Here is a 25,759-nt window from a genome sequence, read left to right on the forward strand (position 1 = left end):
AGACTATAACTACTATAATACTGCCCCTATGTACAGGAATATAACTACTATAATACTGCTCCTATGTACAAGACTATAACTACTATAATACTGCTCCTATGTACAAGACTATAACTACTATAATACTGCTCCTATGTACAAGACTATAACTACTATAATACTGCTCCTATGTACAAGAATATAGCTACTATAATTCTGCCCCTATGTACAAGAATATAGCTACTATAATACTGCCCCTATGTACAAGAATATAATTACTATAATACTGCCCCTATGTACAAGAATATAACTACTATAATACTGCTCCTATGTACAAGAATATAACTACTATAATACTGCCCCATGTACAAGAATATAACTACTATAATACTGCCCCCTATGTACAAGACTATAACTACTATAATACTGCTCCTATGTACAAGAATATAGCTACTATAATTCTGCCCCTATGTACAAGAATATAGCTACTATAATACTGCCCCTATGTACAAGAATATAATTACTACAATACTGCTCCTATGTACAAGAATATAACTACTATAATACTGCTCCTATGTACAAGAATATAACTACTATAATACTGCCCCTATGTACAAGAATATAACTACTATAATACCGCCCTCTACATACAAGAATATTACTACTATAATACTGCCTCCCATGTACAAGAATAGAACTACTATAATACTGTTCCTATGTACAAGAATATAACTACGGTACTATAATAATGCCCTCTATATACAAGAATATAACTACTATAATACTGCCCCTATGTACAAGAATATAACTACTATAATACCAACCTCTATATACAAGAATATTACTACTATAATACTGCTCCTATGTACAAGAATATAACCACTATAATATTGCCCCTATGTACAAGAATATAACTACTATAATAATGCCCTCTATATACAAGAACATAACTACTATAATACTGCTCCTATGTACAAGAATATAACCACTATAATATTGCCCCTATATACAAGAACATAACTACTATAATACTGCTCCTATGTACAAGAATATAACTACTATAATACTGCTCCTATGTACAAGAATATAACTACTATAATACTGCCCCTATGTACAAGAATATAACTATATATAACTACTATAATACTGCTCCTATGTACAAGAATATAACTACTATAATACTACCCCTATATACAAGATTACTAGTACTATAATACCGCTCCTATGTACAAGAATATAACTACTATAATACTGTTCCTATGTACACGAATATAACTACTATAATACTGCCCCTATGTACAAGAATATAACTACTATAATACTGCTCCTATGTACAAGAATATAACTACTATAATAATGCTCCTATGTACAAGAATATAACTACTATAATACTGCTCCTATGTACAAGAATATAACTACTATAATACTGCCCCTATGCACAAGAATATAACTACTATAATACTGCCTCCTATGTACAAGAATATAACTACTATAATACTGCCCCTATGTACAAGAATATAACTACTATAATACTGCTCCTATGTACAAGAATATAACTACTATAATACTACCCTTATATACAAGAATATAACTACTATAATACCGCTCCTATGTACAAGAATATAACTACTATAATACTGCTCCTATGTACAAGAATATAACTACTATAATACTGCTCCTATGTACAAGAATATAACTACTATAATACTGTTCCTATGTACACAAATATAACTACTATAATACTGCCCCTATGTACAAGAATATAACTACTATAATACTGCTCCTATGAACAATACTACAAGTACTATAATACTGTTCCTATGTACAAGAATATAACTACTATAATACCGCCCTCTACATACAAGAATATTACTACTATAATACTGCCTCCCATGTACAAGAATAGAACTACTATAATACTGTTCCTATGTACAAGAATATAACTACGGTACTATAATAATGTCCTCTATATACAAGAATATAACTACTATAATACTGCCCCTATGTACAAGAATATAACTACTATAATACCAACCTCTATATACAAGAATATTACTACTATAATACTGCTCCTATGTACAAGAATATAACCACTATAATATTGCCCCTATGTACAAGAATATAACTACTATAATAATGCCCTCTATATACAAGAATATAACTACTATAATACTGCTCCTATGTACAAGAATACAACTACTATAATACTGCCCCTATATACAAGAACATAACTACTATAATACTGCTCCTATGTACAAGAATATAACTACTATAATACTGCTCCTATGTACAAGAATATAACTACTATAATACTGCCCCTATGTACAAGAACATAACTATATATAACTACTATAATACTGCTCCTATGTACAAGAATATAACTACTATAATACTACCCCTATATACAAGATTACTAGAACTATAATACCGCTCCTATGTACAAGAATATAACTACTATAATACTGTTCCTATGTACACGAATATAACTACTATAATACTGCCCCTATGTACAAGAATATAACTACTATAATACTGCTCCTATGTACAAGAATATAACTACTATAATAATGCTCCTATGTACAAGAATATAACTACTATAATACTGCCCCTATGCACAAGAATATAACTACTATAATACTGCCTCCTATGTACAAGAATATAACTACTATAATACTGCCCCTATGTACAAGAATATAACTACTATAATACTGCTCCTATGTACAAGAATATAACTACTATAATACTACCCTTATATACAAGAATATAACTACTATAATACCGCTCCTATGTACAAGAATATAACTACTATAATACTGCTCCTATGTACAAGAATATAACTACTATAATACTGCTCCTATGTACAAGAATATAACTACTATAATACTGTTCCTATGTACACAAATATAACTACTATAATACTGCCCCTATGTACAAGAATATAACTACTATAATACTGCTCCTATGTACAAGAATATAACTACTATAATACTGTTCCTATGTACAAGAATATAACTACTATAATACTGCCCCTATGTACAAGAATATAACTACTATAATACTGCCCCTATGTACAAGAATATAACTACTATAATACTGCCCCTATGTACAAGAATATAACTACTATAATAATGCTCCTATGTACAAGAATATAACTACTATAATACTGCCCCTATGTACAAGAATATAACTACTATAATAATGCTCCATGTACAAGAATATAACTACTATAATACTGCTCCTATGTACAAGAATATAACTACTATAATACTGCCCCCTATGTACAAGAATATAACTACTATAATACTGCCCCTATGTACAAGAATATAACTACTATAATACTGCTCCTATGTACAAGAATATAACTACTATAATACTGTTCCTATGTACAAGAATATAACTACTATAATACTGCCCCTATGTACAAGAATATAACTACTATAATACTGCCCCTATGTACAAGAATATAACTACTATAATACTGCCCCTATGTACAAGAATATAACTACTATAATACTGCCCCTATGTACAAGAATATAACTACTATAATACTGCTCCTATGAACAATAATACAAGTACTATAATACTGCATATTTGGCCATGAGAGGAAAAATCTACTGCAAGGTTTTCTTCTTTGTTTGATGAAGCTATAAAACCTGCCAATTGCTGTCCTCAATGAGAAGGGCAAACCGTGCCCAGGAGCCTCTCAACTCCGGATCTGGAGCACGATGAAAGAGGCACATACTGTATTGTGCGAAGACCTTTCAATCTGCAAACACTCAAAAAGAATTTGGATTTCTACCTTGTGTTCCCTCTAAAAATAAGTATTGTTATAAGGAATTAGAATATCAGCTGAGGTGCAATAATTGGTATATATATATAAAAAAAGAAAGACAGCACAAAAAAAATTGAAAAAAAAAAAATAAAATTGAAAAAAAAGGGGCTTTAATGCCTGAACGGCGTGGCGACGTTTCGGATATCTTTATCCTTTTTCAAGCTTGAAAAAGGATAAAGATATCCGAAACGTCGCCACGCTGTTCAGGCATTAAAGCCCCTTTTTTTTCAATTTTTTTTTGTGCTGTCTTTCTTTTTGTCATCTATTACCAAAGACCATTTCAACAGTGGTTGGGAAGACGCTGCACTACAGTTTGGTAATGTGAGATGCTGTTCCGATTTTGAACTATATATATATATATATATATATATATATATATATATATATATATATATATATATATATATATATATATATATAGATAAATAAAGATACTGTATGGATTTAATAATGCCATTAACAAGAATAAACTAGGAGTGTTATAAGCAAAAACAAAAAAAAAAAAATATGTGGACAACTAGGTATTTCCAGAGATAAATTAGAATATATATATATATATATATATATATACACATATACACACTATATATATATATATACACACACACATATACATATATATTTACATACATATACACATGTGTATATATATATATATATATATATATATATATATATGTATACACATATATACACATATATTTTTCTTTGCGTTGTTTTTTATATTTTTTTAATTGGCATATTTTGTACTATTTGAGTATATTTTTTTTGCATATTTTGTAATGTTATTTTTGTATCACTTTATTTGCATATTTTGTATTTCTGTATATTTTGTATTGTTATTTGTGTTTTTCTTGCATATTTTGCATTGTGTATTTTTTTTGCATATTTTGTATTTTTTTTTTTTTTGCATATTTTGTATTATTTGATACACTTGGCAGGAATCCTTACTTGGCTGCACTCTGGTGCCATTATTTGTGCTCCTGATCAGCTGGTACGCCTTCTGAAAGCCGAGTGCGTGCTGCGTGGGGCTGTCCGCGGACTTGACGCCGCTCACAAAGCTGGCCATCTCTCTCTTTGTCTCGCTTGTGGCCGGTGACAGAAATGTCTTATAACACTGGTCCAGAGAACAGGTTCTCACCACGTCGGCCACAGTCAGGACTGAAATCTGGAAGAGAAAAAAAATTCCCGTGTTTCTAGCAGAAGAAGCTGGAAAGCTCCTGCGGCCGCGCTGCCGACCTTGTAAAAACATTTGTCTACATTGTTATTCTTCTTCTTCACAGCCAATGTCCAGAGGAATATTCCCGGAGACTCCCTGGATTATTTCTAGGATGTATGGAGATTGCAGATGTGCCGCGCTCGCTTTGCTCCGCTGCCAACGACTGAATTCATCTCTAAACATTTTGCTTGCTTTTTATTTTGCAAGTATTTTAGTTGTCAAGGATCCCAAAATTTGAAAAACACATTTCCTATCTCTGCATGTAGGTAAGAATCTCAGGAGGCTTCTACTAAGGGTCACACAGCAGATGCACCCAAGTGGTAATACTCACTGATTCCACTAGGTGGTGCCGGGTGAATTCTGGACCACTTACTAGTACTCAGGTTCCCTTCCCCCACACATAGGGTGAAATGATTAAAGGGGTTGCCCACAATCAAAAAGACTAAAAGTATTTTTTATTTTTTTTTTCAGGCCAAGCACTATACTCTGTTCCATAGATGATGAAAGTATGACTGTGGGATAGAAAGACATGGCTGCTTTTTTTTCTAGAAACAGCGCCACCCCTGTCCACAGGCTATATGTGGTATTGAAAATGAACCATAATTACTTCAAATGGAGCGAAGCTGCCATAATAGACACAATCCATGGATAGGAGTGGCGCTGATCCTGGAAAAAAAAACTAATAGATAACAAAAGGAGCAGCAATGTGTCTGCAAGACCCCTGCTCAATTCTAAGGGGGATCACAAAACCCTCGTTCTCATGACTAATTGGCCCCCAGCGATTAGATGCCTTTAAGAGGACTCTCTAAGGTCAGTGATTAATTGCTACCCCTCATCAAAGCTTGGGGTGACCCGTCTAAGCCTCCATGCATCTCCCAATGCTTGGAAATTAGGGAGCATTCCCTTCACCGGATTTTTGGCAATTCCCAGCCTGACACCAAATCTCCGCACCTGAACTGACAACCTGGTAAATATTGTTCCTATTCACTGTTGAAAGCACAGGCCATGAAAACAGTGAAGCACAAAAGTATGTTAAAAAGTTTGAAAACTTTTTAATTATACCCCCCACCCTCCATATTACTTTTAAATAAGCCCCCCCCGCTCACTGCCCCCGGTTACAGTTTATTATTCCAGGCAGAACAGAGTTTGGGGGTTTATTTTCTAGAAATCCGTCACCTTATCGTGTTCATCGATGGAGTTCAGGATGACCTGCGCGGCGTCCTTGGCGATCTGCAGCTGCATCTCTGTGATTGACGCCCCGTGGTCCAGGATGACAACAATGTGCTTAGACTGCGGCCTCACGGTGGAGACATAAATGGGTCTAATGAGGGAAGAAGAGGTATCATTTAGCTGCAAACGAGTGTCAACGAACGATGCATAAAATAAATAGTGCAAGAAACTTTATACTACATCTTATGAGAGAAATCTACTTTAGCCTCTTATGAGCGGTTTTCCTCCCCTTTGGCTACTGAACTCATCATTCACTCTGAAAAATGGCTACAATTAGGAATCGCCACCTCATTGAGGGATCAAATTACAGCTGCCTATTAAGGTCTATGGAGAGCAGAGAAGTAAGACATGTGTAATAACGTGCTGCTGCTTTTCAGTAAATGTTTATCTCACTCCAGAGCTGGATTCACAGCCACACTGCTCAGTACTACTATACAATTCTTTCCATATCGCTTCTGAACAATTGCTAAACAGAGACAGGAGAGCAGGAATTCCTCATATCTGTATGTGCTGTGTATGGGAGACATAATAGCAGATCATCTCTACCCACTAGCTCAGAGACTACTGTAAATTAGAAATGGAGCCTGTAGAGGGAAAAACTGGTGAAAAATACAGGATACAAGTCATGTAATGACCAGATATTGTGTTATTCATCTTGTGCTCACTAAGAAAAGTCACCTGAAATAACGGGTACAGGAATTTCCTTACCAGTACAGACTCCTCAGTTATGAGGGTCTGCAGTGAGACCACCCCATTGAGCCTTCTCACGTCGGACGCGTTTTATTGTTCCTTGTGCACAAAGCTCTGCGTTGGTATAAGCAGAGCTGAGAGTCCCCAGCTGCTCAGTTTTGGAGAATGATGGAGACAGATTTTGGGTCTTAATGATCTCTGGCTTAATCACTCTTTTTGCTACACCCGGGGCTCGGTCTGGGGTCTAGAGCAATCAGCATGGAAGCGATGAGGGGGCTTGGACTGGGACTGGAGAAGGGGGCAGAAGAGGAATGTGCTTAAGACTAATCTCAGATGCTTGGCTACATAAACAGATTGTCAGATGGTCTGCAGGATGGAGGCCATGTGGCGCGGCGCCGTGTTCTGCGGACTCTAGGAATACGACTACGCCAACTGTGTATACAGCGAGGAGCATGGTCAACGGAACGCCGCCAACGGGTACAACACCAGCCGTGAAGGGAAGACTCCATCCAAAACTTCAAATCTAAGTTTCGAAGATCTCTGTTCGCAGTCAGTGAACAGAAGTTACCCCCCAAATTCTTGATTATGCACAGCGCCGGTACCCTGCCCCCAGGCTTGTCCCAGTGCGAGCAGAATCAATTTAAGCAAGAAAGTTTCTGTTCACTGACATTAAGCAGCGATCATGAAACTAGTAAGAAAGTGAATCACAAAAAAGTTAGAAGACTGTAGAACTTTTTTCACATATGATAAAACCAAAACCATCTTTAAAAAGGGGTCTTCCCATGTTATAAACTATGGCCTACCTCATGCAAGGGGCTGGCTGCAGTTTCTTACAGAGCTGGGTGGCCGGGAGCGCTGCTCTGGAGGGAAAACTTAAGAGGCAGCTGCAGCACTACACCAGAGCTGCAATTCCAGCATATCCCCCTAAGGTTATAGTTAGTAAATTAATCATTCTGGCTGCGCGCCGCTTACAATAGGGAACAGTTAGCGGCAGTAGCTCCGCTTCTCACCTGCTGCGATGCTCGTAGTTCCCTTTACATCTGAACTTGTGCGCTGGAAAAACTGTAAAAATTCCTTCTTCAGAGCTAAAATACTGCCACTTAATGCCAGGGTTAGACTTCAGGTTGTCTGCAAGGACTGAGATAGAAAACAGGCAAAAATAAGAGACAAGTATACAGTGGGAGAAGAGAGAGACATGTGATCCACAGCACAAAGCACCATACACATATATCATAGAACACCAGGGGGCGCAGACGTCGGGGTTACGGGAAAGCTGGGTGACAATGCCTGCGAGAGATCAGGGGTTCATTCAGCTTTTCCTAGAAACCCACATAACTAGCAGAAGGTCGAGCAGACTATTAACGTACAATAAACGCTCCTGGGGCTCACAGCAGCACAAAGTATTTCAGAAGAGGAGTTACAAGCACTTATTCAGTGAGGGTGGCGCTGCCAGGGAGGAAGGGGCACTGTCCCAGACAAGCGGAGCCATGGCATTGGAAAAGATTCATTTTTCTGCCCTATTCTGCTGCTTGATCGTCACTTCTTGGGGCACATGCCCGATAGGGGTGTAACTAGGGGGCGAAGGCTAAGGCAGGGTTTCCTGCGCCCCTTGTTTGCACAGCGTCCATAATACAGATCGATCCTCGCTGGTTACAATGTATCATTCTCACTGCTCGTGTCCTTATCCCCAGGAATGTTAATAGTATAGCAAACCACTAATATCGCCCCTCCCCCGCCATAAAAAGACACTGCAGCACGGACAGTGAAAACAAACACCCGGCAGAGCGATTGTTCAGCACCGCCAAGCATTGTCTCAGACTTCAATCAGAATAAAGGCCGACACATCTGGCCGCACATTCCCCATACATCAGGACCACATTTCAGAACTTTTTTCACTTCCACGTTTCCTTCCTCTTTCTTCCTGTTATGCGTATGGTCAAAATGCAAAACTCCGTAGAGTCGCTCAAAAGCAACTGGAATCGCAGGGTTAAACCAGTAGCCTATGAGGAGCGAGATCCTCAGCCGAAATAAAAGAATGTAAAAAGGGACAAATAGACAAAAATAACAAACGTTACCGCAGATAGGGAACTTTGCTGGAAATTCTGCCAACTTCAACCAGAACAGTATCTATGGGGAAAGCCTGACCGTCACCAAACTTCTACCATCTGGGACTGATCGGAGGGAGAGCGGTGCAATGGCGGAGTGGTGCTACACGGGTCTGGCAGCCGCACATCTTCACTCATGGAAATGGGTCTTCATCCTCTGGGGGTAACTGCTGACACCTGGGGGCCCACTGGGAGAGCCAGATCAAGGGTCCGTCTGTCCGCTGCACAAACATATATGGTTCACAAAGATGAGAAACGATTATAATGCGGCTATCAGTAGCTGTATACCCCAAATATTAAAGGGGTATGGCGCCAATAACCACTAGGACCTGCCATCACTTTCTAATCAATGGGTGTCCAACCTCAGGGCCTTCCACCGATTCTGAGAAAACAGGTTCACAGTAATTATTTGGACGGCATCGCTGCACAGCAGCATCATGACCACGCGTTGTGCAGGGAGCTACAACGAGGTAGACAGCCCAGAGGTCAGGAGAGCAGCTGAGCTGTGCAGGGAGCTACAACAGGGTGGACGGCCCAGAGGTCAGGAGAGCAGCTGAGCTGTGCAGGGAGCTACAACAGGGTGGACGGCCCAGAGGTCAGGAGAGCAGCTGAGCTGTGCAGGGAGCTACAACAGGGTGGACGGCCCAGAGGTCAGGAGAGCAGCTGAGCTGTGCAGGGAGCTACAACAAGGTGGACAGCCCAGAGGTCAGGAGCGCAGCTGAGCTGTGCAGGGAGCGACAACAAGGTGGACAGCCCAGAGGTCAGGAGAGCAGCTGAGCTGTGCAGGGAGCTACAACGAGGTGGACAGCCCACAGGTCAGGAGAGCACCTGAGCTGTGCAGGGAGCTACAACAGGGTGGACGGCCCAGAGGTCAGGAGAGCAGCTGAGCTGTGCAGGGAGCTACAACGAGGTGGACAGCCCACAGGTCAGGAGAGCAGCTGAGCTGTGCAGGGAGCTACAACAAGGTGGACAGCCCAGAGGTCAGAAGAGAAGCTGAGCTGTGCAGGGAGCTACAACAGGGTGGACAGTCCAGAGGTCAGGAGCGCTGCTGAGCTGTGCAGGGAGCTACAACAGGGTGGACAGCCCAGAGGTCAGGAGAACAGCTGAGCTGTGCAGGGAGCTACAACAAGGTGGATGGCCCAGAGGTCAGGAGCGCAGCTGAGCTGTGCAGGGAGCTACAACAGGGTGGACAGCCCAGAGGTCAGGAGCGCGGCTGAGCTGTGCAGGGAGCTACAACAAGGTGGACAGCCCAGAGGTCAGGAGCGCAGCTGAGCTGTGCAGGGAGCTACAACAGGGTGGACAGCCCAGAGGTCAGGAGCGCGGCTGAGCTGTGCAGGGAGCTACAACAGGGTGGACAGCCCAGAGGTCAGGAGCGCAGCTGAGCTGTGCAGGGAGCTACAACAGGGTGGACAGCCCAGAGGTCAGGAGCGCAGCCGAGCGGCACCATGGACACTTCAATCTTACGAGTTACAGTAGGATATGGCATCCCAATCAGCGGGGTCCAATCTATGGGAACCACAGTGATGGTGGGAATGGAAGGGCTGCAGCGCCGATCCAGCACTGCAGAGCATGGCCCCATTCACTTGTACGGATTTGCCCAGGAAACCAGTAAAGGGGATGATGCCCTAAACTAGCACTGCCGCCCCTCCATTCTTGGGTTTGGGGGCTAGGGGAAGGGGGTGTCAAAGTCAGTCCTCTATCAGTAAAAGTGATGGATTACCCTAGAGAAACTGCACAAAGCTTCATACACAGACAGATCGGACCCATGGTGGCAGGAGCATATATTATGTAACAAACGTATCTTACAGGGCAGGAGCGGAGACTGAAGAAGTTACAGGAGGAAAATCGCCTCCAACTGTCAGTCTGAAAAAGGAGCAAGCAGAGATAATTCCAGGGGAGAGGAACGTCCCTCAGCGCCAAAGTATCTCCTTCTCCGTAAAGAGCCCCTCCATAATCACAGGGAAGGCCGCACTGACGCCCATATAGATCCCCGACAACGGCTGCGGGCAGACACAGGACCGGACCTGTACTGTCATATGATCCCAGCCTGGGAACAGCTCATAAACCTGTTTAATAGGACAGGCAACACTAAAACCCGATCTCCCGAGACGCCTATGCCAGAGGAACTCCAACGAGGAGATGTATGGAGTGTGCACCGGGAGGACGCATAGAACCCAAGAGGAAATAATACTAATGTGCTGAGCGCACAAACTTCGAGCAATTCTTCCCTTCTATCGCTTCTTCGGCCAGCATTCCCCTAATGACTGTTACGTGTCAGAATCTACTTCAGCTGTGGCTTTATATTCATGAACCTGAGAGCTCAGGATGAACAGTATACAGCCCCCAAGTGTGCGGAATGCGGTAACAGGATATAATCGCTACATTCTTTCATTGGCCCTGGAAAAGCTCTTTGTTAGAATTTCTGCAGCGATCGACTTGCTCATCCTTATTTAGCATTTTATTGTTATTATATTCATCATCTTTCTTTGTGTTTGAAGTTTTTGGTTTATAAAGGGTATTTTTTTTTCTTTGAAACTAGTTTTAGGGATGTGCTGTATAAATAGCCGGTCCCAGGCAGTAATTTACAGCTCTACCAAACAAAAGAAACGTATTCCAACAGGAGGCAACACCTATGTGCAGGATTCAGCAGTAAGACTCTATATCTCTGGGCCGGGAGATGAAAGAAAAAAGAAAAAAACCACAACAAGCTCATTATTAATGTGATTTATGGGAAGGCTACAAGTAGGAGACCGCCTGACCGTGAGAGCAGCGGAGACATGGAGGCGAATCCTGCAGGTACAAGATCAGTACAAGATAAGTAATATCAGCAGAATAGTGAGCGCAGCTCTGGGGTATAATACAGGATGTAGCTCAGGATCAGTAATGTAATGTATGTACACAGTGACTGCACCAGCAGAATAGTGAGTGCAGCTCTGGGGTATAATACAGGATGTAGCTCAGGATCAGTAATGTAATGTATGTACACAGTGACTGCACCAGCAGAATAGTGAGTGCAGCTCTGGAGTATAATACAGGATGGAACTCAGGATCAGTAATGTAATGCATGTACACAGTGACTGCACCAGCAGAATAGTGAGTGCAGCTCTGGGGTATAATACAGGATGTAACTCAGGATCAGTAAGGTAATGTATGTACACAGTGACTGCACCAGCAGAATAGTGAGTGCAGCACTGGAGTATAATACAGGATGTAACTCAGGATCAGTAAGGTAATGTATGTACACAGTGACTGCACCAGCAGAATAGTGAGTGCAGCTCTGGGGTATAACACAGGATGTAACTCAGGATCAGTAATGTAATAATGTCATGTGTGTACAGAGTGACTGCACCAGCAGAATAGTGACTGCAGCTCTGGGGTATAATACAGGATGTAACTCAGGATCAGTAATGTAATGTGTGTACACAGTGACTGCACCAGCAGAATAGTGAGTGCAGCTCTGGGGTATAACACAGGATGTAACTCAGGATCAGTAATGTAATAATGTAATGTGTGTACAGAGTGACTGCACCAGCAGAATAGTGAGTGCAGCTCTGGAGTATAAGGATGTAACTCAGGATCAGTAATGTAATGTGTGTACACAGTGACTGCACCAGCAGAATAGTGAGTGCAGCTCTGGAGTATAATACAGGATGTAACTCAGGATCAGTAATGCAAAGTGATTTATCTTTTTCTGTAGATTACTTCTAGATGTAAACTATAGATTTCTTGCTCAGAAGTGATTATAGGCTGTAACGTTCCCTTGGTCTCGTCTGTCATCGCCTTTGCCTGGTTTTGACCTACAGCGATACATATTGTTAATTTGACTTCTCTTTATTAAAGTCGCTCTGTAAACATCATCCGTCACATTTATTTATAGCGGTGAAGTGTTTACAGCTGAGATGAGACCACTTTCTATCAGAGTGAAAGACAGATTGAAGTCGTGAACTTTGGATCTTGTAGTTATATTATAAACAGTCTTTAAGTGCCTGGAGCGCAGCTCCTCGGCCATGTAAATATGCGGCTTGTAATGGCTTATAGTGAATGAGCTTAATCCAGGCTCATGTTCGTATCAGCAGTAGATTGAGCAGAAGCCAAAAAAAAGAATACTTCCTGGTGAACATCCTTGCATTATTACAACAATGAATACTTCAGGGTTGTTGCACGTTTGAAGGATAACTTGATAATATTTAGGGATGGTGGCGTACTTATCACAGAGACAGGGAAAATTACTTCAGATGTCCAGGCGCTAAAAAAGCTATCCTTACATACTGTGACTGACTGCCAAAAAAGCTGCATGCAACCACCACAAGGGGGAGCTAACTGCACACATATCTATACAGCTACTACTGGGGGAGCACACTACATATAGATTTATATAGCCACCACTAGGGGATGCTCACTACATACAGTTTCAGACAGCCACCACTAGGGGGAGCTCACTACATACAGATTCATACAGCCACCACTAGGGGGAGCTCACTACATAAAGATTTATACAGACACCACAAGGGGGAGCTCACTACATAAAGATTTATACAGCCACCACTAGGGGGAGCTCACTACATAAAGATTTATACAGACACCACAAGGGGGAGCTCACTACATACAGATTTATACAGCCACCACTAGGGGGAGCTCACTACATACAGATTTATACAGACACCACAAGGGGGAGCTCACTACATAAAGATTTATATAGTCACCACTAGAGGGAGCTCACTACATACAGATTTATACAGCCACCACAAGGGGGAGCTCACTGCATACACATCTACACAGCCACCACTAGGGGGAGCTCACTACATACAGATTTATACAATCACCACTGGGGGGGGGGGGGGTCACTACATACAGATTTATAAATCCACTTCTAGGGAGAGCTCACAGCACAGATTTATCCAGCAATTACTAATGGGAGCTCGCTATGCACGGAGTTATACAGCCACCAGTAGGAAGAGCTCACTACATACAGATTTATACAACCACCACAAGGGGGAGCTCACTGCATACACATCTACACAGCCACCACTAGAGGGAGCTCACTACATACAGATTTATACAATCACCACTGGGGGGGGGGGGGGGTCACTACATACAGATTTATAAATCCACTTCTAGGGAGAGCTCACAGCACAGATTTATCCAGCAATTACTAATGGGAGCTCACTATGCACAGAGTTATACAGCCACCAGTAGGAAGAGCTCACTACATACAGATTTATACAACCACCACTAGAGGGAGCTCACTACATACAGATTTATACAGCCACCACTAGGAGAGCTCACTGTATATAGATTTATACCACAACTATTAGCAGGAGCTAACTGTATATAAATTTAAACAGTCAACACTAGAGGGAGCTCACTGTATACAGACTTATACAGCCACCGCTAGCTATATACTATATTTATATTCTGTCAGCTCCCCCTAATGGTGGATGTAGGTAGTTAGAATTCTACACTTCTGCCAGAGTCCTTACATTTGCATGTATTTTTAGCTCCTCCATCGTGCTGGCATATCTACCCTTCCAGCGTAGCGGATATAATGCAGCCTGAGCGATATATCAGTAAGCAAAGTCTATGTGCCTAGCCCATTCCATAGAGTCTATCATCCAGGATTGTAAAGATACATATTACTATATGCCTTTTGTTTAGGAAAGGTCTATGGCGGAGAGTCCACCTACCCGAGTTGAGGTCTCTGCCGGGGTTGAACGCTCTAGTGTTGACCGCCGTAGACAATCTGTCACAGCTGATGGTTTTTGAGACGTTGGTATTGAAGTTACCGTCAAAGCTACAAATGAAAAAATAGAAATATAGGATTAAAAAAATAAATAAATCAGACCAACACCTTTTATAGGTTTAATAACTTATGGTTCCATTTTTTATTCACATTAAATTCTAAGAAAACTTTACCTTAAATATACATACAAACATCTTTTTCCCCCATTCAAATCCACAATGACCCAAAAGAAGGGGGGAAAAAAAAAAAAAAAAGAATCAGAGGTTGTCATTTTCACTTTTTTTTTTTTTTGAGTAGACCACTACCTGCATATATCGCCACCCATCCAAGACCATTTTTAAATCTAAATTTGTTTTAAATGTAAGATGATCAATTTCATATTTGAGAAACTGGACAGCTTTCTATATAAAACTATGTAAGTTGCATGTATTTATAAGTAACACAAAAAATTTTTTCTTAAAGGGAACCTGTCACCCCCCCCCCCCCCCCCAGGTGGCTCTTTTTAGTTCTGGTTGCTGTAACTGCTGAAATAATCCGTTTTGTAATTTGTCCTAAATACCCTTTCTTCAGTCCTGGAGGCAGGCGTTTCTCCCCCCTGCTGCAGACGCCACACAGCCGTCACCCAAGTCTTCTTGGTGCCGGGCGCCTCCTCCTCACCGCTGTTTTGAAATGAGCCGGCGCCTGCGCCCTTTTCTCCTGCCTTGGGCAGGCGCAGTGAGCGCTGCCCGTCTGTCCTCATATGCAGTCTAGCTGACTGCGCCTGTGCGGCCGCCCTGCCTGTGAATCCCAGCCCCGCAATGTGACTAAATCAGAAGACACTGCGGGGCTGGGATTCACAAGCAGGGCGGCCGCACAGGCGCAGTCAGTTAGGCTGCATATGAGCACAGATGGGCAGCGCTCACTATCACTGAACTATCACCGATATAACGGAGAGTGAATTATCAGGAGGAGGCAAAGGTGTTCTTATAAAAATAGAATGTATCATCTACTTGACAGAGGCTTCTGAATTGCGATCCCTTCCCCCACTCTGACAGATTCTGAACAGAATAGAGGGGAATTGAAAAATCTCTCCGTGCTAAATTCAGAATCTCAGAAACACAGCAACAGGCTTAACAAGGAGAAAACGTTTATCCGATTGACACCTTAGGCTAAAAAATATGGCGAGTTCTAGTCCATACATGGATGAGCTGCCAAAGGCGGTTGGAAAGAAAGGACAGAACAGCATCAGATATAATGTATTATTTGACGAAGCCACAATATAATAGATTTCTAACCCAGGATGGTCCCAGCATGATAAAATCGGGCACTGGGAGAGCCGACGTGTAGTACAAAATGCAGCCGAGCATAAATTAGAAGGCGAGAAAAGGAAAATAGAATGTTTGAGACAGGCCCCGGTGTACACACAATGTAAACCACACACCGACAGAAAAACAAGGAAATCTCCAGGTTTCAATGCCTGCAAAAAACCAGCAGGACGCTTCCCGAAAGAGTTAAAAAAAAAAAAAAAAAAAAAAAAAAAAAAAGGCAAGAGGTGGACGTTGCGTTTTCTTGCTGTAACACAAACAAAAATGACACAGTCGACTGCGCTCAAATCCGAGGCTGTAAAATAAAAAAAAGAAACAACCGCAGAAGGAGGGAGAAAAAGAAACACATTTATCTGACTGTAATTGGTTTCTTCGCCGACTTTCAAGAGATCAAAAAGCCGACTGAAATTCATATTCAAGGGAAGTTGCATTTAGAAAAAAAAAAAAAATAGAGAAAAGTAATGGAAAAGGGAAAGAAAGTGCCTTCTGGATTCACTTTAATGAAAAAAAAAAAACTGATCGAAACGGCCTCCCAAGGGAGAAAACAGCGCGGTGACTCCCACTTTGATCTGCTCCCCACGGAGAGATCCGCTCCCCTCTGTAGCTTGCAAGATGCTCGCTTGATTGACAGGTGCTCTGATGTGCTGCTCGCTTTGAACTTCAGACACTTAATTCCCATCAGACTGCAGTCATTTTTATTCTTCCTCAACAGGATTTACAAGCTGGAGATCAGCGGTGGAGAGGATAAAATGAGGTTTGCAGGAGCTTTGGATCCCACATCAAGCTGGGGCTCACTACAGCTCAGGCCGGGTTTGATGTGGACCTAATTCACACTGCAATGCCCGATACGTCAAGCTTGGGAGAAAAAAACAAGAAAAAAAAAAAACATACAGTGGGGAAAATAAGTATTTGATACTCTGCTGATTTTGTAAGTTTTCCCACCTACAAAGAATGGAGAGGTCTGTAATTTTTATCGTAGGTACACTTCACCTGTGAGAGACAGAATCTAAAAATAAAAAAACTGAAAATCACATTGTATGAATTTTAAATAATTTGCATTTTATAGCATGAAATAAGTATTTGATCACCGACCAACCAGCAAGAATTCTGCCTCTCACAGACCTGTTAGTTTTTCTTTAAGAAGCCTCCTACTCTGCCCTCATTATCTGTATTAATTGCATTTGTTTGAACTCGTTACCTGTATAAAAGACACCTGTCCACACACTCAGTCACACTCCAACCTCTCCACGATGGCCAAGACCAAAGAGCTGTCTAAGGACACGAGGGACAAAATTGTAGAACTGCACAATAATGGGACACTAGGGCCATTGCAAAGGTCTATTTTACATTTTTGTTTTATTTTTATGGATTATACTAGTTATCATTAGCATTTCCTGACTTTCCATTGTCCACAAGAGCTGATAAAACTAGACTGATGTTTTTTTTTTTGTTTCCAATACCTTCATGCAGCCTGATAAAATTCTAGATTCCTGCTGCCACCACTAGAGGGAGCTCACTGCATGCTGTGTTATTATGGCGTTCAATGTAAAAATAATACCCAGTATACACCCCCTGCTGGTTGTTGTAGACAGTGCAATATAATGAACAGAGAGTGACAATGACCCCTAAACCCAATATAGCTGCTGGGTTTAGCAGACCTGGACCAGCTGTGCCTGTTTTTCTCTGGTTGCTCCTATAGATTCTCCAATTAAAGGGGTTTTCCCATTTTCTATATTTTGCTTCTGAAGAGTGAGGGTAAGTGCACACGTTGCGGATTCTGCTGTGGATTTTTCCGCAGCGGATTTGGAAAATCCGCAGTGCAAAACCACTGCGGTTTTCACTGCGGATTTTACTGCGGTTTCTTCTGCGGTTTTACATCTGCAGTTTTCTATTGGTGCAGGTGTAAAACCGCTGAGGAATCCGCACAAAGAATTGACATGCTGCGGAAAATAATCCGCTGCGTTTCCGCGTGTTTTTTTCCGCACCATGTGCACAGCAGTTTTTTTTTCCCATAGGTTTACATGGTACTGTAAACTTAGGGAAAACTGCTGCGGATCCGCAGAGTCAAATCCGCTGCGGATCCGCAGCAAAATCCGCAACGTGTGAAAACAGCCTGACAGTTGAGTCCGTGGCATGGTTCTGCCGTTTGCACGAACTGTGCACTGTATATGAGCTCTCTGGTGTTGTAAGCATAGTCAAGCATGCCATTGGTGCAACCTGAGCGGCTCAGGTTGAAAATGGCAATATTTAGACTATGTGCACACGTTCAGGATTTCTTGCAGAAAATGTCCTGTTTTGCTCAGGAAATTTCTGTAAGAAATCTGCATGTGTTTTTCTCGCGTTTTTAGTGCGTTGTTTTTTGCGGATTTTTCCGGAGGTTCCCAATGCAATAATATAGTGGGATATCCGCAAAAAATCCGCAAAATTAGTGAACATGCTGCGTTTTTTACAGTGATGCGTTTTTTTCACGGGAAAAAAAACGCATCATGTGCACAAAAATTGCGTAATGCATTCTAAATGATGGGATGCATAATGTATGCATTTTTTTCACGTTTTTATAGCTTTTTTATAGCGAAAAAACACAGGAAAAAAATGCGAAAAATCTGCTACGTGTGCGCACAGCCTAAAAAAAAAAAATGTCTGGAAGACTTTCACACAATTTTTTATAACCTCTTATGGGGCAACAAAAAATATCAACAAAGTAATTGCAAAAAAGGCGACTATCCATATTGTGCATAAAAATGGCAGGAACAGAACGAAGAGATATTTCTAACCTGTTTCAGTTTCATGTTGGAAATTTAAACAAAGAACAATACAAAAGTAAACGTTTACACTAAAGAAGAAACAAAGCTGTCCAGCCACAGTGTGGACAAAACTGCTAAAAAGCATCTGACCCTTCCAGACCTCAACACTGGTCATTAGGTGTAAAGTGACGGGACGCAGCTTGTGCCATGAGACGTCCAGCTCCGCAGCATTACAAGAACAGAAGCCTTCAAGGTGCAACGTTCTCCTGTCACCAGGGAAGAGGAAGGAAGGACCAAGGCCTCATTAGTGAGCAGTAACCTTCTATCGCACAAGAGCTACAGGCCACAAATGGTTCCTGCCTGACCACCTGTCAGTCTTACAGGGGCACCCAAAAACTAACCTGTCCACAAAGTTTGTCAACCCACAGGATTTATAACAATTCCTAAAACAAGCGATTTTTAAAAGAAGTTGAAGATCAACCACCTTAAATAGTTGTCGGTCAAGAATGTATGTGTTATCAGTGGCGGAAAAGGACTGAGCAGCTGCTAGACTTCTGTGCCTCCAGATCTGTAATCCTCTGTCCACTTCCTGAACCCTGCACTCCCTCCAGACCAGTTTTTGTCCCTCCACACATCCCTGTCTTCTCTTCAGAGACCATTGAAGCAGAGTCTGAACACCCACATACACATCAGACGAGACTCCAGTTCTGCTAAAATCAGGGGCCCAACATTCACCAAAAGTTCATGGCTGCCTGTACCAACGATAACTTCCTTCTGAACTTTTGCATTTCATGTGGACGTTTATGGGTGGGTGTTGGGCTGCAATAAAGGGGCTGAAAAAATTCCAAATGTCGGCAACTGGATAAAATCTTCCAAAATTTTATTTCCAGACCTAAGATTACAAATTCATGATGGTAGATGGGATAACACTCATTGAGCTTTATCCCATCTACCATCATGAATTTTTAATCTTAGGTCTTGAAATAAAACTTTTGAAGAATTTATCCAGTTGCCGAAATTTTGAATTTTTTCGTCGTATTTTAACGTGGCTCAGCGGTTTTCCTTGGAATGGCAACGCATTATTGTGAACAGTTTTGAAATTAAACCATACTGTGAGGCTTTAAACTTTTTATTCTCACTACTGAGATAAGGGCCTGGGCTGCGACAAGGGGGCCTGGGCTGCGACAAGGGGGCCTGGGCTGCGACAAGGGGGCCTGGGCTGCGACAAGGGGGCCTGGGCTGCGACAAGGGGGCCTGGGCTGCCACAAGGGGGCCTGGGCTGCCACAAGGGGGCCTGGGCTGCCACAAGGGGGCCTGGGCTGCCACAAGGGGGCCTGGGCTGCCACAAGGGGGCCTGGGCTGCCACAAGGGGGCCTGGGCTGCCACAAGGGGGCCTGGGCTGCCACAAGGGGGCCTGGGCTGTGCAAATCGGTATCTGACTAACTTTTCCAATGCAACCAATAAACCTTAGACCATCTCAATTTTCCATAGATCGTGCATCCTCCAGACTCCTCCATCTTCTATGTGTGCATATAACTATTCAATCATATTATCTCTAAGTGGCTCAAGATTCAAGTCAGTAAAACCAATGAATATAAGAAGAACCCATTCAGTGCTGATGGAATAAGGCAGTCACATAAAGTCCAGGGACCGTCAAAAACTTTGGGTCAACTTTTATTAATATTATTTCTTGACACCCTGCTGTGTAGAACACGAGGGAATGGCAGGAAATGAGCACAACTGACAAGGTGGTCCAAGTGTTTTTCATCTGCCATCAGTCTGTATCTTTCTGTGCGGAGACGTCTTTTCTAATCAGACACGGCGAGGGCAGACATATTGTTTAGATTATTGCAGAGGTTCAGACCGGGGTAAGACAGATCATTTCAAGCATTCAGGGATTTATTTAGAAACCTGAACTCTCGACTTTGATAAACCGTATAAAAACCAAGAAGCATAAAAAAAAGAGAAAAGAAGATTGTTCATGGAAGAGAAATGAATAGTGGTCTAAGTGCAGACGTTCCAGTGAGGAAAGGTAAATTGTGGGCACATGACGAGATCTCCAGAAATCTTAGGACACAATGGTTACCAGAAGGGGTATTATTGCTTTGCAGAGACCACAAGGTTATCAGTGCAGCGAAGGGTTAAAATATCTGCGGACAAACCCTTGTACATTGTGGATATGGACATGACAACCCATTCGTAGAGGCCGGGAAAGCTTGGCTCCTACGCAGGAGACCCTTTTGCATTAGTTTATGTTCAAAAATAAGTCTGTGGGCATAAAAAAGTTAAATTAAGGTGAACTTCTATGATTCTTCAGATAAACCTTTATATCAATATTTCTCATTATTCCTAATGCATCTTTCTATGGGTGCGTGCAATGTAATGAACTCCCAACATGACCAACATTAAGGTGAACGCAGGGTGCTAAAAGTTTAGGCGCAAATTAGCCATTGATGTAAGGCTGTGCACGTTTAAGGATAAAATGCATGACAGGAGACTCATAATAGGGTAGATATACCAAAAAATGTGCACTAAAGAGTATGGAAATCAAGTGAGAGGCTCATTTCACACAAGAAAAACTGGACAGAAACGGATGCACGACCACATATCATATAACATAATGCAAACTATAGAAATATGTGGAGCAAAGATGGTCACCGAGGCAAAAAACAAAACAACAAATCATGTCAGGTGTAAAAAAAAAATGGCAGAACTGGGGTATAAATGGTCATGTGAACACAGATTACAATGAGAAAGTGTTAGAAAATACCAGGATAGAACTTACTCCATCATGGACGGTGGGATGGTGCAGCAGTCCTGGATGGCAGTGAGTGGCGAGGTGAGATGAGCAGTGTACGATGCTTCTACCACCTGTTTATTCCGCGTCACCACGTCCAAGTAACGATTAAACTTTTCCCGAATCTTCTTGGCCAACTGGTAAGTGAGAAAGGAAACAGAGTGTCATGAGAAATCAGGAAAAAGTTTACCAGACGAATAATTCCAACCTATTTTTGGAGATATTCTTGATTTACTTCCAGGCCCTAAAAATTACCACTATATGCGAGAAAATAACTACCATAACATTTCCCCCTATGTGCAAGAAAATAATTACTATAATATTTCCCCCTATGTACAAGAATATAACTACTATAATACTGCCCCTATATACAGGAATATAACTACTATAATACTGCTCCTATGTACAAGAATATAACTACTATAATACTGCTCCTATATACAGGAATATAACTACTATAATACTGCTCCTATGTACAAGAATATAACTACTATAATACTGCTCCTATGTACAAGAATATAACTACTATAATACTGCTCCTATGTACAAGAATATAACTACTATAATACTGCTCCTATGTACAAGCTTATAAGTACTATAATACTGCTCCTATTTACAAGAATATAACTACTATAATACTGCCCCTATATACAAGAATATAACTACTATAATACTGCCCCTATATACAAGAATATAACTACTATAATACTGCCCCTATATACAAGAATATAACTACTATAATACTGCCCCTATATACAAGAATATAACTACTATAATACTGCTCCTATGTACAAGAATATAACTACTATAATACTGCTCCTATGTACAAGAATATAACTACTATTAAACTGCCCTATATACAAGAATATAACTACTATAATACTGCCCCCTATATACAAGAATATAACTACTATAATACTGCTCCTATGTACAAGAATATAACTACTATAATACTGCCCCTATGTACAAGAATATAACTACTATAATACTGCTCCTATGTACAAGAATATAACTACTATAATACTGCCGCTATATACAAGAATATAACTACTATAATACTGCCCCTATATACAATAATATAACTACTATAATACTGCCCCTATATACAAGAATATAACTACTATCATACTGCCCCTATGTACAAGAATATAACTACTATAATACTGCTCCTATGTACAAGAATATAACTACTATTAAACTGCCCCTATATACAGGAATATAACTACTATAATACTGCCCCTATATACAGGAATAAAACTACTATAATACTGCCCCTATATACAAGAATATAACTACTATAATACTGCCCCTATATACAAGAATATAACTACTATAACACTGCCCCTATATACAAGAATATAACTACTATAATACTGCTCCTATGTACAAGAATATAACTACTATAATACTGCTCCTATGTACAAGAATATAACTACTATTAAACTGCCCCTATATACAAGAATATAACTACTATAATACTGCCCCCTATATACAAGAATATAACTACTATAATGCTGCTCCTATGTACAAGAATATAACTGCTATAATACTGCCCCTATGTACAAGAATATAACCACTATAATACTGCCCCTATATACAAGAATATAACTGCTATTATACTGCTCCTATGTACAAGAATATAAGTACTATAATACTGCCCCTATGTACAAGAATATAACTACTATTATACTGCCCCCTATGTACAAGAATATAACTACTATAATACTGCCCCTATATACAAGAATGTAACTACTATAATACTGCCCCTATGTACAAGGATATAGCTACTATAATACTGCTCCTATGTACAAGAATATAACTACTATTATACTGCCCCTATGTACAAGGATATAGCTACTATAGTACTGCCCCTATGTACAAGAATATAACTACTATAATACTGCTCCTATATACAAGAATATAACTACTATAATACTGCCCCTATATACAAGAATGTAACTACTATAATACTGCCCCTATGTACAAGGATATAGCTACTATAATACTGCTCCTATGTACAAGAATATAACTACTATTATACTGCCCCTATATACAAGAATATAACTATTATACTGCCCCTATACAAGAATATAACTACTATAATACTGCCCCTATATACAAGAATATAACTACTATAATACTGCTCCTATGTACAAGAATATAACTACTATAATACTGCCCCTATGTACAAGAATATAACTACTATAATACTGCCCCTATATACAAGAATATAACTACTGTAATACTGCCCCTATGTACAAGAATATAACTACTATAATACTGCCCCTATGTACAAGAATATAACTACTGTAATACTGCCCCTATATACAAGAATATAACTACTATAATACTGCTCCTATGTACAAGAACATAACTACTGTAATACTGCCCCTATGTACAAGAATATAACTACTATAATACTGCCCTTATGTACAAGAATCTAACTACTATAATACTGCTCCTATGTACAAGAATATAACTGCTATAATACTGCTCCTATGTACAAGAATATAACTACTATAATACTGCTCCTATGTACAAGAATATAACTACTATAATACTGCCCCTATGTACAAGGATATAACTACTATAATACTGCCCCTATGTACAAGAATATAACTTCTATAATACTGCCCCTATGTACACGAATATTACTGCTATAATACTGCTCCTATGTACAAGAATATAACTACTATAATACTGCCCCTATGTACAAGAATATAACTACTATAATACTGCTCCTATGTGCAAGAATATAACTACTATAATACTGCTCCTATGTACACGAATATTACTGCTATAATACTGCTCCTATGTACAAGAATATAACTGCTATAATACTGCTCCTATGTACAAGAATATAACTACTATAATACTGCTCCTATGTACAAGAATATAACTACTATAATACTGCTCCTATGTACAAGAATATAACTGCTATAATACTGCTCCTATGTACAAGAATATAACTACTATAATACTGCTCCTATGTACAAGAATATAACTACTATAATACTGCCCCTATGTACAAGGATATAACTACTATAATACTGCTCCTATGTACAAGAATATAACTTCTATAATACTGCCCCTATGTACACGAATATTACTGCTATAATACTGCTCCTATGTACAAGAATATAACTACTATAATACTGCCCCTATGTACACGAATATTACTGCTATAATACTGCTCCTATGTACAAGAATATAACTACTATAATACTGCTCCTATGTGCAAGAATATAACTACTATAATACTGCTCCTATGTACACGAATATTACTGCTATAATACTGCTCCTATGTACAAGAATATAACTACTATAATACTGCCCCTATGTACAAGAATATAACTACTATAATACTGCTCCTATGTACAAGAATATAACTACTATAATACTGCCCCATATGTATAGCAATGTGACTACTATAATTCTGCCCTTTATGTGTAAGATTGGTGATCTGAACAGGTCGGTGACGTTTCCTATAACGTTTGTTGCTCTTTTTTGTCCCACATTTGCTTTACATTTCCAGCACTATCCTCCCTCATTCGCACAGTCATCGGGCCCCTGATGTAAACTATGATTAGATATCCACCCCCCCTCCGAACTAGTAATCCAATCTCTCCAATTAATAATCCCCAGCTGGATTGCTGAGAATTTATATTGACAAATGAATTCTTTAACTGTTATTAACTAAACGCGTCGGGCCCGGATTTGTGTATGTTGTTGTGTGAATGAATAATGAGTGATTGCGCCGCAAATCCCACAGACATTTGCATGAAAATCTACAAATCTACCAGACGTCTCCGAGGAGAGAATCGTGAAATATTATACCGATATACAGACGCCATAAATCTGCAGCGGGTCTGTGACAAGTGATTGATTACATCCGTGCAGTGTCGCTAAGCTCAAAAGTAATAAATCTGCAGCCTAATAATAACAATAATAATCTTTATTTTTATATAGCACTAACATATTCCGCAGCGCTTTACAGTTTGCACACATTATCATCGCTGTCCCCGATGGGGCTCACAATCTAAATTCCCTATCAGTATGTCTTAGGAATGTGGGAGGAAACCGGAGAACCTGGAGGAAACCCACGCAAACACGGAGAGA

At 40.4% G+C, this 25,759-nt stretch overlaps 1 protein-coding gene across 2 annotated transcripts in view; it reads right to left on the reverse strand.

Moving 5' to 3' along the window:
• Window positions 1-25,759, reverse strand: part of CACHD1 (cache domain containing 1) — a 132,304-nt gene that overhangs the window by 38,741 nt on the left and 67,804 nt on the right. For both annotated transcript variants that reach the window (XM_077278212.1, XM_077278211.1), the window contains exons 3-7: window positions 21,629-21,777; window positions 14,740-14,846; window positions 7,961-8,087; window positions 6,207-6,351; window positions 4,763-4,979 (exon numbers count right to left, since the gene is read on the reverse strand). In XM_077278212.1, coding sequence (XP_077134327.1) covers window positions 4,763-4,979; window positions 6,207-6,351; window positions 7,961-8,087; window positions 14,740-14,846; window positions 21,629-21,636 — 604 coding nt within the window. In that variant the 5' untranslated portion in view covers window positions 21,637-21,777. The remainder of the gene's footprint in view (window positions 1-4,762; window positions 4,980-6,206; window positions 6,352-7,960; window positions 8,088-14,739; window positions 14,847-21,628; window positions 21,778-25,759) is intronic.

The sequence above is a fragment of the Ranitomeya variabilis genome, chromosome 8, assembly GCF_051348905.1.
Source record: "Ranitomeya variabilis isolate aRanVar5 chromosome 8, aRanVar5.hap1, whole genome shotgun sequence".
NCBI lineage: Eukaryota > Metazoa > Chordata > Amphibia > Anura > Dendrobatidae > Ranitomeya > Ranitomeya variabilis.